This window comes from Hibiscus syriacus, unplaced genomic scaffold (genome assembly GCF_006381635.1).
Source record: "Hibiscus syriacus cultivar Baekdansim isolate YM2019G1 unplaced genomic scaffold, ASM638163v2 tig00111769_pilon, whole genome shotgun sequence".
NCBI classification, from domain to species: domain Eukaryota; kingdom Viridiplantae; phylum Streptophyta; class Magnoliopsida; order Malvales; family Malvaceae; genus Hibiscus; species Hibiscus syriacus.
In genome coordinates, this window is record NW_024063172.1 from 347,899 (window position 1) to 368,084 (window position 20,186).

Genomic DNA, 20,186 nt, shown 5'->3' on the forward strand with positions numbered 1-20,186 from the left:
AATCCACTTCCCGATAAGCCTTTACAGCCTTCCAGTATGTCCATTTGTGCTTTTTTATACCAGCAGACCTTGATTTTAGATTTCTATACAAATGAACACCACAAAGTCCATGAAAAGCATATGGGAAACACCTTCTAACAGCGTTGTCAATTGAGTTTGCCCTATCGGATATGATTGTCAGATTGCTAATAGGACCTATGCAATCCCTAAGATGCCCCATAAACCATGTCCATGAATCAGAGGTTTCAGATTTGCCAACCCCGTAAGCTATTGGCAATATCCCATTGTTAGCATCCATGGCCACTGCTAATAAGTTTACTCCAAGGTATCGACCTTTCAAATGTGCTCCGTCAACTATAATAACTGGGCGCATGCAAGTAATAAACGAACGAATCTACAAAATAATATACACAAGAAATATAATCATTTAAATGTGAAATGCATGTAACTAACAGAAATGAGTCAACAGAATTATATTGATTTACTAACCGCAGCACCAATGGCGATAAACAGCAACTCAAAGCGTCCATCTCTATCTGTTTTGATATGAGTTACCGACCCAAGATTTTTCAGCTTTAAATTGTGACAATAAGCCTGCAGTTGGGCAAACGATGCTTCTGGCGACCCCCTCAACAATTCCAAGGCATAACATTTGGCTCTCCAAGGTTGAGAATATGATATACTAATCTTGAACCGAGCATTCATGTCAGTCATAATTTCATGTCCCCGATATACCCTTCCATTCAAAAAACATTAACTCAGCCAGAAAACCACCCAACACCTTTTTGTTTGCCTGTCTATGGTGAGGAAAAACTTGGGTTCTTGAACATGTATGTTTATCAATAAAAGTCCTAACTTGAAACATTGCGCAATCTTTTATCCTCTTTGCAATCATACGCCACGTACAGTTTTTGTCAATCGTACACCTTGTTTCGAAATGATCTTTGCTTGATTTGTTAACTTTTAGTTGATAACCATCTTCCACACATTTCGTATACAAAGCTATCTTCAAGTCTTCCTTTGTATCAAAACAATCATCTTTCTTGATACGAATAACTTTTGTGTAACAATCAACTGCTTTCTTTGCCAACTCTTCTTCCGGTAACTGAAGTAATTCTGGCATATTCCAGTTATACTCCCGTGGCATTTTCTTTTCTTCGGGGACTTTTTCTTCTTCTTTTTCTTCTTCAGGATTATATGAATTACAGAATGGATGTTCAACATGTTCATTCACAGTCATAACTTCCTCCTCATTATCATCAACAACATCTTCCTCGGCAACAGGTGTTTCATCATCAAAATTCGGGTATTGACCAATATCAAAATCATTACACGCAGGGTCTGTTTCTTCTTCTGAAACATCATCAAAATCCGTGTATTGACCAATATCAAAGTCCAGGTATTGACCAAGGTCAAATTTCGAATACTGACTAGTACTCACAATTTTTTCTCTTGGTTCATCATCGTCTAATTGGTCAATACGAAAACCGGAATTTGGTGCTGAAAGTTGATTTGGATTTGAATTAGAGAAAGACTGTGGGTTTTGAGACCCACTTAGCTGATTACTACCCGCTACTGACCCAACAATACTACTTCTAGGTTCAACAACATACAATGTAACATCATCACTTGAAACATTAATGTAAGCAATGAATCGTTCAACATCTTCATTGTCGGTTAACAAATAAACTTTACCATTTCTCTGATAAGATAGCCTAAATCCACTTAGGGGCTCTAAATTCAATTTCTTTGAAACACGTAACATTAGGGTTTCATAAGTTAACTTATTTAATGACAGTTTTAGTTGAAGATTCATGGGTAAAGGCATATATTGTAAAACACCATGAACATTCTCCCATGACCCTCCAAAACACAAATCTATCCAAACATGATCAACATTAGATGATTTCATGGTTGTAACTAAACAAACGATATGCGAAACTAAGACCTGTTGCCGGATGGGGAAGGATGTCGTTGGATATTGGAACGGATGTCGCCGGAGAGAGTGATAGATGGAGATGGAATGAGTTGCGATTTAGGGATTTAGGTTATGAGTTGTTGCTGCTGCGTATATATATACACACAAAATTTGGCTTGCGAAACTAAAACCTGTTGCGAACTTTGAAACTCGCATTGCGATTCTGTATTATCTCGTTGCGAAAGTCAGAATCGCGTTGCGAAAGGCAATCATTTGACCATCGCAATGCGAAATGCAAATCGCAACGATAGAATCGCAATGCGAAATGAAAAAGGCAACGAGGATTAACATGCATAAACTTTTAACAATTATTATTGAATTCTAGGTACTTAACCAAACATTTTCAAACCAAAAGGAGTATATATGTTAACAAAACTTGCATTATGTGTATTTTATGTGTGCACTTTTAACATTTTCAGTTAGGCATGTATTAGTAACTTGAGTTTGAACATTGCTATGATATGTTCAGTTGTCATCACTTATTAGACATTCATTTGACTATCGCAACGCGAAAATGGCTATCGCAACGCGAAAATGGCTATCGCAACGCGAAAATGGTTATCGCAACGCGAAAATGGTTATCGCAACGCGAAAATGGTTATCGCAACGAGAAAATCGCAATGCGATTTTCATTTCGCATTGCGATTTTCATTTCGCATTGCGATTTTCATTTCGCATTGCGATTTTCATTTCGCATTGCGATTTTCATTTCGCATTGCGATTTTCATTTCGCATTGTGATTTTCTCGTTGCGATAGCCATTTCGCGTTGCGATAGCCATTTCCGCGTTGCGATAGTCATTTTCGTGTTGCGAAAGTAAACTATTATTCTTCTGCAAATTGAAACTTGAATGGATTGCATTACTTCAACCAACAGACAAAAACAGAACCAAAAACAAATACTAACAAAAATAGTTTAGCAGTATTGGCAGCAACCGAATGAATTACGAGTATGAAAAATCTTAAACTTACCTCGTTGCGTAGAGTATGAACCTCATTCTGCAACGATGCTACCATCTCACGTAGAGCGGCTACCTCACAACGTAATGTAGACACCTCAACACGCCATTCACCATCGTCTTTGCGTAAAGTACCGACCTCCTCACGCAAGGCATTGACCTCATCACGTAACTCCCCTAACTCATCCCGTTGAGGTGGAGAACAGGGAGATAAACGTCGTGGCATCTTTGCCGGTCGCCTATCTTTCGGTGATGGTGGAGAAGAGGCTCGATGATGTGACAGAATAGGTGATGGCTGTCGTTGTGGAGGTGTATAGCCGGGTCGATCAGATGATGGCTCTGGGTGAGGTGATAGCTCTGGGCAAGGTGATGGCTCCCGAAGTGGAGGCTGCTCATCAACCGTTCCATCAAAAAAACGCTTACTAGCTTGCCACCAATCAGTGGCAAGCTCAGCTTCCGTGGGTGTCAGCCTCTGTAGAGGAGTGTTGGCCTCCTAACAATATAAAAGCTCAAACAAAGTTAAACGTGTACTAGTAATAACTTGTTTATAAACATATGGTAGTATTTATGTTAACTTACATTATTTATTGTCGTATACCGTAGTAAATCTTCCTATTGCAAGGTCCGTTTCCTCTTCCAGGAAATAGCCCTGGGAATATCATTTGAAGTTTTTATTGCATATGTCTTCATGGCGGGAAAGGCCTCAAATATCAAAATCTACAAACAATATAATAACAAACATTAGTAATTGTTAAATAATTACTTATAATTTTGGAAACATCATATAAAAATTCTTACCTTAAAGGCCCAAATAAAGCCTGTCAAAGTGTATTTGGAACCATCGCCATGCAAACTTTTTCGATCATCCAAGGCAGACGATAACTTATTCCATGTAGCTTTCCATAAATACGAGCCCCACGGAAACAGGTTCCACGCATTTAGGTCTTCTACCAATTTGATTAGATCATTTGGAATAGGTTGTCTGGCCTCTCTGCCTAAAAAGCCGGCATGCAAAAGAATTAGAAGGCATACTCGGACAACGTCGACGTCATCCATCCAAGTAAAACCATCTTTATTATTCAAAAATCTTGTCAGGTCTTCTACGTGTAGACTCGGCCTCTCCAGCTCAGGAAAAACCCGGGATAGCCATGATGGGCGGGTAATGTGTCTAGTGTACCGACCTACATCATCGTGTCCGAAGCGTAGACCGATGATTAAGCAAAACTCCTCCCGCCCAAAACACGTATACGCCGGTGGAAAATCAAACCATATCTCTTCATCACGACGTTGTATAGTCTCTGGTAGATCGCTAGTCATGGTTTGAAGAAACAGGTGTGTCAACATCGCATCTCCATCGGGATGTTGTACTTTCAGCCATGGCCCGAAGCATGTATCCTCAAACATTTTTCTTTGTGCAGGTGAAAGCTTCGACGTAATTATTTTGGCCAGGCTGACTTTATTTCTCAAGGTCAATTGAGCCGAATAAAAGTTCTACAAAAACAATAAACATACTAAATTAGATATACCAAAAACTACACTGTGAAGATATACCAAAAACAATAATAAACATAAATAGTAGTAGTTTATTCTTCAAACTTAAATATGCAACACTGTGAATTTCGTATTTGTCTTTGTTTTTTGGTTGAAGTAATGCAATTCATTCAAGTTTCAATTTGCAGAAGAAGAATAGTTCTGAAAATGAAAATCGCAACACGAAAATGACTATCGCAACGAGAGAATCGCAACGCGAAACTAAAATCGCGTTGCGATTTGCATTTCGCGTTGCGATTCTTGGTTGATTTAATAAGCAATCTAAGTGAAATGGTTAATCTATTATTGAAATTACCAGTAAACTTATCATCAATTTCAATATGAAAAACCTAATAATAATGCAAAAATTTCAAAAAGAAAATAATTAAAAAAACTAACCCTCGTTGGTTGATTTGGTTGATTTTCCATTTCTGATTGTGAGGGTGGCTCTGAGAGATGGAGATAGACGGATTTCGCCGGAGATGGGGACGGATTTCGTCGGAGATGGGTGAGAGAGTGAGAGATGGAGATGGGACTGAGTTGTGATTTTAGGTTTTAGGTTATGAGTTGCGATTACGGGATATACTGTGGACAGTTCAGTGTTCCAATATATTAATATTCATGTTTGGAATTTAAAAATAAAATACTTGGCCAGGATACTAATGGCGCTTTGAAAATCGCATTGCAATTATGTATTATCGCGTTGCGAAAGTCAGTATCGCGTTGCGAAAGTAAGTATCTCGTTGCGATTTTTTATTATCGCATTGCGATAGTCAGTATCGCATTGCGATTTTCCCAATTCGCGTTGCGATTTACTTATTCGCATTGCGATTTTCCCAATTCGCGTTGCGATTTACTTATTCGCATTGCGAATTGGGAAAATCGCAACGATACTGTAGACCATCGCAACACGATTTTCAACTATCGCATTGCGAAAATGCAACGCGAATTTGCGATAATGGAGATCGCGTTGCGAATTAGCGATCGCATTGCGATTTTGTTGGTCATTTTGGCAAATCCGGAAAAAGTTGGTTAAAATCGTATATTATATGGGATTTTTGGTCACTGAGGTTATTTTCTTTTTCAAAAAATACAATTTTATGTTTTTAATTTAAATTAAATTTTTAAAAATACATGTATGTGACACATTTCCTCTAATAGAGATATTTAGTACCGTTGACGACCCGAACATATAAAATAATAATATTTATAATGTTAAACACCTGGATAGATAAAAAATAATTTAATTATCTATTAAAAAAAATAATATAATTTAGACACTTATAAATATACCATTGAACTTAAAATTGCAAACACCAATTGTACATGCACGGCGGGAAAGGGATAATTTTGATGCTGAATAATATATATATATATATATATATGTGTGTATATTTATATATTATAAAAGAAAGCCAGTGCTCCCTCTCCCTCCAAATTCCCCCGATTCCCAATTTTAAACCCTAAAACACTGTTGTTTCTATTTCAATCCCGACTGTTCCTTCCATCGATGGCATTTCCCGAGAAAGGGGATGAGGAAGACGCCGACACTACGGCTCGCTACGTTTCCTTGAACCGCGTCTACTCCACCGCCTCTCTTTGTGTGAGCGCTACTAACTCATCCAACGTCATGTCCAAGAAGGTCAAAGCTCGTAAGCTCATCGTCGACGACGATCACATCCTCAAACCCCACAATCCCCCCGTCCTGCATGTCTACTCTCGCCGCCCTAAACGCGCTCGCCAATGCGACTCCTACGACTCTTTGTCCCAAGAAGTGGACGGGAAAACAGTGGTGGAAGGTGAAATTGACGAGACTTTGAGGAAAAAGAAGAGGATCGGGAGTAATGAGCTGGCCAATTTAGGGGTTGATTCGAGTGCTTTGTGTCAGCCGGATCGCCCGCGTATGAGGGATTGTAGAAATAATAGTGTGAATTGTAGCTCTGTTAAGAAAAGGAAGCATGTTTCCACTGTGGATCCTCGACGGAGTTTCACTGTTTCTGCTACTGCTAAGAGATGGGTCAGGTCAGTTTTTCTTAATCTTTTCTTAGTGAACGTTGATTGTGCTTAATTTATTTGTATTGCTGATTCAGATTAAATATTTTCTACTGAATCTTGTTTCTATTCTTGATGCAAAAAATGCATTTGGGTGCAATGCATTTGGATAAAATGCATGATTTAATGTGATATGAAAATATTGGTTTGGAAATGACCTTGCTTCTATGTAAGTAGCTAAAGCAATAGCATAAAGGAGTCATTGTAAATTGGGTTTAAATGGCTGCAATCCTGATGCTAAAGGCTTTTGTTCGAAGTTTCCCCTTTCACATTTGTAAATACAGATTATTTGTACATATATTTCAGTTATATTAACTGGAAAAAGTTGTAACTTGAATAGGTTGAGTTTTGATGGCGTTGATCCAAAAGCTTTTGTTGGATTGCAATGCAAGGCAAGCATTTTGATGGCTCTTTGAAGTTGGTACTTTTAGATCTTGAATTTACTCGCGTCTTGACATGAATCTTTGTCTATTACAGGTTTTTTGGCCATTGGATGCTGATTGGTATTCAGGTCGAGTTGTTGGGTACAATTCGGAGACTAACAGACATCATGTATGTCCATTGTATTCCTTTTAGTCTTTTACTCTGATTCTATATGGTTATAGAAATTGTTTTGGCATTTAATGGTGTAAAAATATACTTTTTTCATGGGTCAGTTTGTTCATTAATTGACAAGTTCAAATGCAGGTTGAATATGAAGATGGAGATAAGGAGGATTTGATGCTTTGTAATGAGAAACTGAAGTTTCATGTTTCTCATGAAGAGATGGAGCACCTAAACCTGAGTTTCAGTGTTAATAGTACAAACAATGGTTGCTATGATTATGATGAGATGGTTGCGCTGGCTGCCAGTCGAGATGATTGTCAAGAATTTGAACCTGGGGATGTTATATGGGCAAAACTTACTGGTTTGTGCTAAATCCATCTGGCTCACATTATGTTAATTGGAGACAGTTACAACTTGCTATGGAAAGTGTTTTATTGTCATGACATGAGATGTTAAGGATTGTGAATCTGTCATTGATTATTGGCTATGATACATTTTGGAGTAATTTGTTTGAGGTGAACCTGGTAATTGGGAAATACATTTTAGGACTACTTCATTCTCAGTCTCCAAAGGTCATGTACTTAGTTTTGCTTAGCACTTGATTTTGTGTGTGCCTATGAATTCTGTCATTTGTTGTTTTAGATTTTGCATAAGATGAATAATCATACTTGTTCAATTTTCTGCAATGGATGCAAGGTTCTTCAGAATTTGATAATAGTACCTTTTATGTCTGGGTCTGGTGCTATAAATATATCTTCATGCATTTGATAATGAATTAATTTTCTTTCAAGTCAATTATCAATATGTTTGTATATTTTCTATGAGCTTATCTTTTGAGTTATTACTGCAGGTCATGCAATGTGGCCAGCTATTGTGGTAGATGAATCACTTATTGGTGATCCTAAAGGTGTTGGCAAGATTTATGGTGGAAGATCAGTTCCAGTTCAATTTTTTGGCACCCATGATTTTGCAAGGTTTGTATTTTAATTTTGTGAGACATAGGGTTCTTGTTTTGCAAGGATGCTAGACTTCTATATCTTGAGGGCTGATTTCACCAGTTCCTTTTGCAATTATCAGAATAAAATTGAAACAGGTGGCCTCTTTTCTCAAAGGACTTCTCTCATCACTACACCGAAAGTGCAAGAAACCTCGTTTCACTATGGGCTTGGAGGAAGCAAAATTGTAAGTTAGTTTTATTTGCTAAGGTTCTTTTAGTTCAAGTTATGAAAAAGAATGCAGTAAAGAAACTTTTCTCTTTTTGTATATTTCCACCATCCTAATTCCAATGGGATTAACATGTCTGTATCAATTGTTTCTCTGTCTGCTCACACATTGTCCATTAGTAAAGTGTATTCCAGGCTCACATTGTGAATGAATTGAAAATGATGCTCTTCTAAGGTTATTGCATAGGCCTCCTAATCATCCTTGCTTCCGGTTACTTTTATGCTTTTGCTTGTAGCTGTGGGGAGGGACTGTTATCCTATTTGTTATTCTCCAACTTGCTTTAGGTGATTACATGTTGTTTAAATGATTCATTGGCGTTTATGCTTTTGGTATTACTTATGTTTGGTGCTACAAAATCAATCTTTGTATTCTCCTTTGTGGTACCCCCTGTCTTTGTAGTTGTACAGTTTCCTTAACTTTGACAGTGATATGTATAATAGCTTGGCTTTTTGACTCTTGAAATTGCGGGCAAGAGTTAATAGTCATGTCTTCTATCTTTTGGTCCAAACAGCTATCTCTGTGAACAGAAGCTTCCCAGAAGAATGTTACAACTTCAAAATGGAAGGACCAAGGATGATGGCGATGCAAGTTGCGAAGATAAAGGAAATATAGATTCTGTTGAAGATCACATGAAAAAAAATCAGGGGGTTCAGATAACTCTTAGTGGACCTGGAGGTTCTACTTATGTAATAGGAGACTTGCAAATAATTAGCCTCGGTAATTTCTAGTGGCCTTGAATAGCTTTATTAGTATAAATTGAGATGCCATGCAATTTTGCATCTATTGCATAGATGGTTAGGCATATCTGGCTATTCACGCCCCTTTTGGACTTTGTTTTTATTTTTTTGGAAAATTGTTATGTAATGTTAAAATACACTTTTTGCATGAGTGCGTCAGAGGTAAGCTGGAAATTTTGCTAGTGAAAGTAGTTAGTAAAATTGTTGATGCCCAAATACTTTGCTAGAGTTAGTGCCAATCCAGTTGGAATGACATGAAGCTGGTTTGAAGTTTCTGGCGATTTGATTTACTTAGTATTATTAAGTTCTGTTGTCTAAAAGACGGTAAATTTAATTATTGCCCATGGATTGTTGGACTGCTGTTATAGGAAAAGTTGTCAAGGACTCTGAATATCTTAAAGAGGATGGGATAATCTGGCCCGAAGGGTACACTGTTGTTAGGGAATCTATTTCAGTAAAAGGTAATTGTCTTATATGGATGTCACTTTTTATTTTTATTTCTTCAATATCTTGTGATTATCCTATTTTATTGGCAATCTGTGACAATTCATTTTTCCTTGTCTGGTAGATCCGAGTATTTGTACCTTGTATAGGATGGAAGTGCTGAGAGATCCTCAGTCAAAGAATCATCCTCTATTTAGGGTGGCATGTGACGGAGAGAAGGTTAGTTGTTTAATGTGATGAAGTGATATTGAGTTTACTGTATTATGGTACCTCCTTTTTTTGTGCATTTGCTAATTTTGGCATGTTTTGATCTTTTCTCATACAAGTTTCTCATTGCAGTTGTCTGATTTTGTTCATGCAGATTGTTATGGTCATTTTGTGGATGTATTCTGGTTGTGTTTGGTTGTAATGTACTCTTGATGTACTTGGTATTTAAGTAATAAAATTATGAGGCACTCTTTTACTCCTTCCAATGTCCGTTAAAGCTATTTTCGTAGCTTGATGGTTATGAAGGGGGTTTTAACGAGGCTTCTCATTTTTATAAAATAATAATAATAATAATAATAATAATAATAATAATAATAATAATAATCTGGTTTTCCACATTTTGCTAGAACCTAATAAATAATTAGCTGTCACTGTATCTATTCTTGGTTTAGGCCGTGCATGCTTCCTGAGAACTATCACATGTGAGAGGTCTGGGAGATGCTAGAATTATCCCCTGTTTGGTGTTGTTATCTGGAGTTGCACTTAAGAATGGTTGGGATTTCAAGTAGCCATTTGAAGTCCATTATTTCTCATTAAAAACTTGTTATGGAATACATCAGGTTCTTAGATGAGAATATTTGGAATATAGATTTGAATTTTTGTTGCTGATACTGTGATGTCATTGCTCAGATATGTTCTTCCTTCCTGGTATTAGTCTTTTCTCCTATTACAGGGAATATGGGGATATAAGGGGTTCTAGGTCTTTGGCAAACTTCTGATTTAGATGGTAAATAAATAAATGACGAGAAGAAGAAAGTGAATGACCATTGAAGCTAACTTAAACCCAAATCCAAACATCAAAGAAGTTTATTACCAGTTGGAAAAATTTATCTTCTGTAATTGATTCCACTAGCATATCCAAATGTTTGGTGTTTGTAAAGGTTGCTGGGGTTTTATTTTGTATATTGGGAGAATATGGTTGCTGTTTTGGTTTTCCAACACCTTAAGGCTTATGGTGTCAGTTACCACAAACGGTCAAGTAGTAATTGAAGTGTGTAAATTCAAATATATTGGGAAATTGTAGAAGTATAGTTGCATTCCTTGTTTTGTTTCTTGATTCTTAATCTTTATACAAAATAGATTTTTCATCAGTTGACTGATTCATAGTTTGCATATATTCCTTACTGAACTGGCATTCCATATTATCACCATTGCATTTGTTTAAATTGGTTCTTATCGCCAACATTATTGAGTGTAGCACCTAATCTATATTGAGTATTTGTCTCAGTTTGAAGGACCAGACCCATCAGCTTGTTGGAATAAGATATATAAAAGAATAAGAAAGATACTCAATGATTCTTCTGATATCAATGCTGCAAAAGGAAGATTTTTTGAATCTGGCGCCGAAATGTTTGGTTTCTCCAATCCTGAAGTTATAAAATTAATACAGGTATAGTAGTATCTTCATTTTCTCTTAGATTTGAAGTTGCACCTAGGAAATTAAGACATAATCGTCATACAGGTACGACACTGCATACGGGAATTTTCAAAAAAATTAAGACACGGATATGGCAGAAGACGTCAATAAAAGTGTAAAATTAATACTTATAAATTTAATATTTACATGAAAATAAATATATTAACTTTTAAAGTCTCATTAGATAAATTACTCATAGTTATATTTGTATTTTAGTAGGAAAAAGCAAAATAAATAAAAAATAAAATTTTTATTCGTGTCCGGACCTGTCCAGCTGTGTCTTAACCATGTTTTGTTCCGTGTGTAATTTTCTTTTGATGTGACCTTGTATGCAGCACGACACATTTTTCTGTGTTTGAGCTGTATCCAGGTTGGACATGTGTCCAAAGCTTGGACAGTCCCATGCCAGAAGTGTCTGAGGTTCATAGGGTTGCACTTAGTGGTATACATATTTCAATTTTATTGTTCAGTACTATGTTATGGATCTATTCTAACTGTAAAATTCCATAAACCAATACAAGGTTACGGGTTACCCTCAAAGTTGTCCTTATAATTAAATGTACGCTTATGACCTCCAAATGGAGTACTTGTTCCATTTTGCTAGACTTATTGATATGAGGCCAAAATTTTACATATGATAAATATTACTTCTAGTTGGCCCTGCTGCCTATATGACAGGCTGAGTGGCCCAAGCAGGGATTTATTATCTTAATGGGATGATTTGCAATTGTGTAACTAATAACTGACTCAGGATCTTTATATGCTATATTTGTTCAAGGCAGAATTTTTGTGTTTTAACTTCCCAATCTGCAAGTACTTTCAAACAACTTTTGTGATAGCTGTTTTACTAGGACAACTTGTGGTATTCTCATCTTCTTCTTCTCTTTGATGGTTATATGACTACAAGTGTTGAAATCTGTACTTGCATGATTCTGTTATTTTTGTAGGTTATAACGAGTTCCTATCATACTGACAGGGGTTGTCAAAATCCAGACTTTCATCAAAGTTCTCTGCATCCAAGTTAGCCTCTGGAAGATTTCGAGACCTGCCTGCTGGTTATAGACCTGTTCGCATTGACTGGAAAGACCTAGACAAGTGTAGTGTCTGCCACATGGACGAGGTAAACACCATGTTCTGCTACAGTTGCACTATTTTCTTTCTATTTAGTTTGTTTTACATGGTATTAATTGTTTTATTTTATCCCTCATTGGTTGGGTTTTAGATTGGATGCTTTGAGTCGGTGTTGGACAATTTTGTGAATGTGGATCATGTCATCTTCCTCCAGAACCATAAAATTTTTTGGCTTTCACTACATGCAGATGTAGTTTTTTTCCCCTCTCTTAAATATGTAAATGTGAATCTGTGAAACAGAACATATTGTTATCAAATTCTAGTCTTATGATGAGAAATATACCTACCGAGTTTATATAGAAAAAGATTACTAATATCTAAATAAGTTTTTAAACAAACCACATCAGAATAAATCCCTACACATAAGATGGGACACCTAATAGGGTTGGCCATGAATAACCACTTATTGTTAAAATTATTTCTGGAAATTCTTTTTGGCTTATATAGGGGCTAATTGCTGTCAAAATACTCTGTATAGAACACATAATAACACAAAGGTGCAGACTCAATTTACCTGGTCACTCTTTGGTTTTCTTTCATTCTTATTTTTTTGGTTATTGTTTTTATCTATTTGCTTTTTAACATCCTTTACTAGCATTTTCGTTTTGTTTCTCTTTCTCTCTGACATGCTGAGTCTAGTTTGATTATGTTTTTCTAAGTTTCTGTTTTTTCACCTTTACTTTTGTTAACAGTTGAATCCCATTGTCCTTTTATGGTTTTGATACTGGATTTTCTTACCTGACTGAGGTTGCTTTGCTTTTAGGAGTATGAGAACAATCTATTTCTCCAGTGTGACAAATGCAGAATGATGGTAAATGCTCTTTTATATGTTTGACGTCAATAACATGCCATTTACGTTATCACTGATCAGACAACTGGATATTTATCAAGTTTTCATCTGTAAAATCCAATGCCATGAATTATCAGTTGAAATTGATTGCATACAATTTATTAATCCAATGTTGTCAAACGATAACTTGGTCCATGCCTGATGGCCCATATATATGCTTTCCTGATGGTCCATGCCTGATGTTTTAATTTCGGAGAAGTAGAGAATTTAATACTATTCCTTACTTACTTGTAAAATGTATAGTAATTGAAAAAAGTGAAAGGTCAAAGAAATTAAATACAACTAGAACAGGCGGTCTTTCCTTATGCCTATTGCCTTAAAGAAAGTGCTCCTGGTCAAATGATCTTTGCCCCTAAAGCACCCGAGGTGCTTTCGATGTCTAGTGCTAAAGTGCAAGACGCAAGTGCACAGCTTGACAACACTGTATTAATCTTCATATTTGATTCATGCATGTGGGTGCACACTTGGCTATTGAAATTTCTAGTTGCTTCATCGTAATTAATGATCATTCAGGTCCATGCTAGATGCTATGGCGAACTTGAGCCTGTTGATGGTATTCTATGGTTGTGCAACTTATGCCGCCCTGGGGCACCCGAGTCCCCTCCACCTTGCTGTCTTTGCCCTGTTATAGGTATTTTGATTTTCTTAAATTCTTGTTCAGAGCCAAGAGTTAAGCATCATTGAATCCATGAATCAATCTCTTTTAGGGGGTGCAATGAAGCCTACGATTGACGGCCGTTGGGCTCATCTGGCTTGTGCCATATGGATACCTGGTCTGTGACCTTGTGATTTGCATTTTCTTCTTGTCTTACATTTTATACATAATGCACTGACTAAACATTTATGTTCCAGAAACATGTCTATCTGATGTCAAGAGAATGGAACCTATTGATGGGCTAAATAGAATCAGCAAGGTACTTCTCTTACTGTCATTTTGTTGTTCAGAGGACTTATTTAGTGCTTTTTGATGTTATCTATCGAGGATCTTGGACTCTTTTCAAAGCTAAATTCCATATACCCTTGATTTTTATTAGGAAAGGGTCAACTATGAGGGAGGTTTTAACGAGGCTTCCTATTCCTATCAAAAAAAAAAATATACCCTTGATTTCCATGCAAATCAAACTTGTAAATATTGTAAGATTTCTTTTCGTTCTGTTTGTTTTGTTTCATGTTACAGGATCGGTGGAAGCTGCTATGTAGCATCTGTGGTGTATCTTATGGAGCTTGTATTCAAGTAAGCTTACAGTAACACATTGTTGTTTATGTTTTCTCTGTTGCAGTTTCTTGTTGAAACTTATCTGACAAATTATGTTCATTTAGGGTGCGTATTGATATGGTAGTTCTAGTATATGTTGTTTTAGTTCTGCTATGGTTAATTTTAAAAGCAGCATGGTTATCTAGAATCCAACTCCCAACAAAAAAGGAAAACGGTGTTTTATGTGTTTGAGCATGTGTACATTAGTCTATGTTACTCGACTTCTTAAAAAACAGAGCACCCCTAATGAGCAGTGTTGTTAAGGCACCTGCCTAACCCTAGAGTACAGCAAGAAGCAACGATTTTGCCTTTAATCTTCACAAGTGAGGCTAGTTTTATTCAACAGTCGCCCTAGGCTCTTTACTGAGCTATGGGCTTCAATGTGACAAACTGAAGCGGTGGAGCCAACTTTTAAGCTTCCTTTCTTTTTATTTTATTTTAAAACTCAAATACTCACTGAAGCCATCCTTACTTATAATTTTCATCTTCTCTCTCTATCTAACAACTTTTAAGAGTCCAAAACAACTTTTTTATGAGATCCCTATCTAACAACTTCTCCAAAGTGTCCTTCCTAATAACTTCCAAGTGTCTACAACAGTATCTTTCGGGACTCATGTTTGAAAAAGTACTTTGTTTCCTATTTGGTTAGTTGTGTTACTTTTTTTTTAAACATTGTTTCTATTCTTTTGGCTTAAAATAGAAATAGTAAGTACTCACTAATTTCAACCTTTTAAGGTTATGAGCACTCCATAAGTAAAATTTATCTGTTCCTGCTGAGCAAATATATATTCCAATTTATTCCCCAGAGAACAACCATGAAATTCCAAACGTGAAAAAATGGGCTTAATTTGTATTAAGTCACATCGGATAATCAGATCAACATGTCTGGAATATGTCATACTCAGTGAATGTTTATCAAGCCCTTTCACATCATCTTTCTTTTGGGCCCTTTACAGCATGTTCGCTGGTCTTTTAGTTTAAGATGGTTAGGTAAGACACTCAGATATCACTCATGGTTGAGTCCAATGCCTGTCACCCACAGTCGAGTTCAAGAAAATGCAGAATGTAGAATTCCTACAATGGACTTTTTAGTTATGTTTGATGTTTGCTTTAACCTATAATAGTATGTCAAAATAATCATTTTAATTTGCTATTTTACTATGCATAACTCTCCTCCCACTTTCAGTGCTTATATTTGTTTCTTGTAATGCCTATTATTCAGTGTTCAAACCCCACTTGCCGGGTAGCATATCATCCACTATGTGCACGTGCTGCTGGTCTCTGTGTTGAGGTAGTATCAGCCTATTATGAACTTAGTTTGGGAAATTATTTGCAGTTATATTTTCCCTTTGTTTTGAGTAATTGTAATCATTCAGTTTGTAACTGATGGATAACATGGATCATGTGCTTCCAACTTGCCTTGTTTTATTGTTTCTTAGCTTGAGGATGAGGACAGACTGTTTCTCCTCTCTGTAGATGAAGATGATGAAGATCAATGTATTCGTCTACTTTCCTTTTGCAAGAAGCATAGGCAACCATCTAATGATCGAGTAGAAGCATCCGATGAACGAGTTAGCAGAATAGTACGTCAATGTTCTGGTTACACTCCACCTCTTAATCCATCTGGTTGTGCTCGGACCGGTATGCTATTGCTTGTTTCATTATCTTCATTAGTTGTACTTTTGATATTCTCGTTACCCTGCAATTTGTTCCCTTTGATGTCTCTTGCTTTCAACATGTTAGGTGTTTTTCTGAAGTTTTGGTGGACTATTTCTGTCTCAATCAATTTTAGTCATTGGTTTTAAATATTGCTTTTGATATTTATAGTTATATTATTTCAAAATGTGTACATATAAATTTGGCTCATGACTTGTTTATATGATAGCTCTAGGGGTGGCTAAATAACTTCCTTTTTTAAAGCCACTTGGCACAATGTCTTGTATCTACAAAAAATGAAGCCGTGTAACTGGATAAGCTAGCTAGCAGTTTTTAGATTGCTTATATATATGACTTATGCAGGTTGGTGAGTAAATTGCCTTTCTGGTTCATGTATGATTGATATGTTTTTAGCTTATCCACAATCCTATCAATGTACTGGCCGACTCCTCTTGATTGCATAATTCCTTGCATATAGGAGTTTTAGTCCTATGGAGTTTACTATCTTTCTCTCAAATGACTAAAATAAATGACAAATAACGTTCAATAAAAGGTTATCATATCCATCCTATCTCGAGAAGCAATTTTGGCGGTTGTCTAGTTTGTTGAAACTGTTATATCAAAACTGGACGGTAAGCCAAATTTTTGTTTGGTGCAGAGCCCTACAGCCATTTTGGAAGAAGAGGCCGGAAAGAACCTGAAGCCCTTGCTGCTGCATCCCTAAAGCGTTTGTTTGTTGAAAATCAGCCCTACTTGGTTGGCGGCTTCTGCCAACATGCAATGTCAGGCACCACGGTGCCTAGCAATAGTGTCTATTGTATCAAATTCTCTTTTAGTCTTGACAAGCTTAAAGGCCCCCAGCTCAATGCTCCTAACAACGTTCTCTCTGTGGCTGAGAAGTATGATTACATGAGGCAGACCATTCAAAAAAGACTGGCATTTGGTAAGTGATTAGTATTTTTTTCTTTCTTCTTTTGTGTGTGCATGTGTGTGATGGGGTGGGCTTCAGAACTTCCTCAGTATTAAGGAAGCAGGTCTGACAAAACTCTGTTGTTATTTAATGTGTTCTGACAAATTGCTGATAGTAATAGGAAAATGGTGGTCGACATTCTTTGTATCCTAGAAACTTTTGGTCAATGCAAGATTGGATTCAATGATTTCTCCTTGGACCTTCTCTCATGGGACCTATTGCAGGTCCAGATATGTAATTACTTAATTTGGGCTAAAAGTGTTGTCCAGGTTGGACAAATTTTGAATTCCATATAAGATATTCTGTGTAAGGAAGATGTAAGTAAAAAGGTTTGGCAGGGGAATAGAGGTTCTTCCATTGAATTGAAATAGAATAACGTCCTCTTTTTGGGTACAAAGGATGCTGCAACTTGCGAGTAAAACAAGGGATTGTAGACACTATTCAAACCCCAAACCTAATTGGTGCCACCTTTGAAAGATCATTCCAACACTTTTGAGTATGTGTTTACAAGCGTAGCATTTTATTATGCTTAATCACATAATCACTACAATCTATAGCTAGCAGTTTTTCCCTTTGAAGAGTTATCTGGAAGTTTAAAATAGCAACTTGTTCCTTCTTGTTTTTTGCATTAGCTTTTTGCCTAGTTTTTCTTTCTGGATAAATGAAATTGCATTTGGTTCTAGGGAAATCTGGAATTCATGGGTTTGGAATCTTTACAAAACATCCACATAGGGCAGGAGACATGGTAAGCTAATGTGCTCTTATACATTGTAGTATTCGCTGTATATTTTTCTTGAGTACTTGAAAGGTAACTTTTATCATATATAGGTGATTGAATATACAGGCGAACTTGTCAGACCTTCTATTGCTGATAAGAGGGAACATTTCATATACAACTCATTAGTGGTATGTTCTCTATATCTCATACATTTGCATGTTTGGATTGTTCTCCTATGGGAAATCCTAGAGAGCTCATGGTCAAAGTTTGAAAGTTGCTAAGTACTTTATCTCTCAGGGTGCTGGGACTTATTTGTTTCGAATTGATAATGAAAGAGTGATTGATGCCACTAGGGCAGGAAGCATAGCACATCTAATCAATCACTCATGTGAAGTAAGTGCTTTTCACCCTTGCTTTTGGTAATTTGCTTTATGCCCTTCTGGTTCTAATCATTTGTCCACGTAAGATGTTTGTATCAGAATTCTTGCCATACATTTTTTATGTTTGTTCCATTTTTACCCTTCCATGGGTCTTTATGAGTCCGTGAAATGATACAAGATGAAAATGTTTCAATCACAACTTTTGCAATTTAAATTGCTTCATACCGTTCTGTCTCAATTGTTTGGCTACATCTTATATTTGTGTAGTTCTCATTAGTTCTTATTCTTGTCATGCATGTTTAAGTTCATTCCAGTTTTTCCTTCACACGGTCATTAGGAGTCCATTAAATTGTGTACTTATAAGATGGTAATGAACGAAAATGTTTTCTTTAGATGTTTGATGAAGATTGCTGTTTGCATCTTGGACATGGAATAGATTTGATATTATCTGAAGGGAAATAGAGTCAAAGACAATGGGACAGGGGGAGTAGAAAAATTCCTTTGATGTAATTAAGTTCTTCTAGTATGACACTAGAGTTGTTTCCTAACCTGCTAGAAATACCTGTACTAGAATGCTTATGCGGCATTGTAACACTATCAGTTTCTATTGAACAAAATGCATACAAAAGATGTTAATAAATGCTCTTTTGCCCTTTGTGCAGCCAAATTGCTATTCTAGAGTGATTAGTGTTCACGGTGATGAGCACATTATCATTTTTGCAAAGAGAGATATTAAACGATGGGAGGAGCTGACATATGATTATAGGTTCACCTCTAATCCTAAGCATCGATTTATTCATTTATCTTTGACACTGACTTCTGTTTGTCTTGTAGGTTCTTTTCTATTGATGAGCGCTTGGCATGCTACTGTGGTTTTCCAAGATGCCGGGGTGTTGTTAATGATACCGAAGCTGAGGAACAAGTCTCAAAGCTATTAGTAAACCGCAGTGAATTAATACAATGGACAGGAGAATGAGAGGTAACATCTCGTAGATCTATTATGCTCTTGAATTTCTTTTTGGCTTAGTGTATTTTGAATGAAGCATATGTGAGAAGTTGGAAACTAAAAATAAACTATTTTGATGCAATAGTTGTGTGTTGCTTATGTGAGATTCTTATTGTACTCTTTCGGGTTGTTGCTTCCACCAGAAGGTTTCAACGGGCAGTGAAATCTTTCAAACTCGTCGTTCAAAATCGACCCTCTGGTTCCAACTCCGGTTCTCTTCTCACACTTGTAACTTTGTTTCCCCATTATCTCTTACTATCTTCATCAAGCCGGTTCTTGGGTCGGATTAACATGCGGAAAGATGTCTAACTTTTCCGAACCTCCCGGTTTAAACGAGGAAGGTAAGATTCTTGGACTGAGCTTTAACTTTAGCTCTTATTCTTGGTTCAATATGTAACGGTATTGGCAGGTGAAAATTACATTAACCATTTGTAAAGGAAAGGTAAAAACCAATTTTCAGTGAGGTTAGTAGGTAATGAAGTGTGAGCTTGACTAGTATATTTGGTAGCGACATTCTTTGTAATTTGTATGACTTGATTAGGTTTAATGAACCAATCTCAAAGAACAAAATTTTCTTTTTGATTCTTCATATCTTCAAGAAATTTGTTACAATATTAAAGTTTCATTTTGGTCCCTCAAAATTTTTTAATTCAATATTGATCCTATAAATTTTATTTGACTACGGCCCTAATTACAAATAATTCCTTTCCGAGCAAACTACAATCATAATTAATTATTATAAATTTAATCAAACTAATAATCAAAATTTATCCATAAAGGATGCAAATACAATAAAATTTATCTTAGATTAAATTATATATCCGATAAAAGTAAAATAATTAATATTATAATTGAGTAATAATAAATTAAAATTTTAACATCCATTTTGATTATTCATTAATTTTGGTTATTTTGGTTAAATAATGTATTCGAACTTTTTTTTTGCTATGTAAAGTGTGGGGGAATTATTTTTTTAGGTAGTGTGATTGTTAAAGTGTATGTCAAGAGAACATTGGACGACAAGTCACACGTTGTCTTTGAGAAGACGTCATAATGATATGGCATCTT

At 36.2% G+C, this 20,186-nt stretch overlaps 1 protein-coding gene across 1 annotated transcript; it reads left to right on the forward strand.

Moving 5' to 3' along the window:
* Positions 1–5,893: 5,893 nt before the first annotated feature.
* On the forward strand, positions 5,894–19,649 carry LOC120170003 (histone-lysine N-methyltransferase ATX2-like). The gene is made up of 26 exons (XM_039178071.1): positions 5,894–6,487; positions 6,858–6,909; positions 6,995–7,069; positions 7,205–7,424; positions 7,914–8,037; positions 8,141–8,245; positions 8,799–9,004; positions 9,393–9,485; positions 9,593–9,687; positions 10,964–11,125; positions 12,129–12,272; positions 13,047–13,094; positions 13,647–13,764; positions 13,841–13,906; positions 13,986–14,047; positions 14,311–14,367; positions 15,611–15,679; positions 15,828–16,029; positions 16,703–16,987; positions 17,698–17,759; positions 17,843–17,920; positions 18,030–18,125; positions 18,775–18,878; positions 18,947–19,091; positions 19,262–19,283; positions 19,329–19,649. Exons 1-24 carry the CDS (start codon positions 5,976–5,978, stop codon positions 19,086–19,088), a joined length of 3,177 nt encoding a protein of 1,058 aa, XP_039034002.1. The 5' UTR covers positions 5,894–5,975; the 3' UTR covers positions 19,089–19,091; positions 19,262–19,283; positions 19,329–19,649.
* The last annotated feature ends 537 nt before the right edge of the window (positions 19,650–20,186 follow it).

Excerpts from the sequence above, each read along its gene's own strand:
- LOC120170003 (XM_039178071.1), top strand. The coding sequence starts at position 5,976 with ATGGCATTTCCCGAGAAAGGGGATGAGGAAGACGCCGACACTACGGCT. Across the intron at positions 13,907-13,985 it reads TTGTGCCATATGGATACCTG|AAACATGTCTATCTGATGTC; the intron begins GTCTGTGACCTT and ends TTTATGTTCCAG. Across the intron at positions 16,030-16,702 it reads ATCTGGTTGTGCTCGGACCG|AGCCCTACAGCCATTTTGGA; the intron begins GTATGCTATTGC and ends TGTTTGGTGCAG.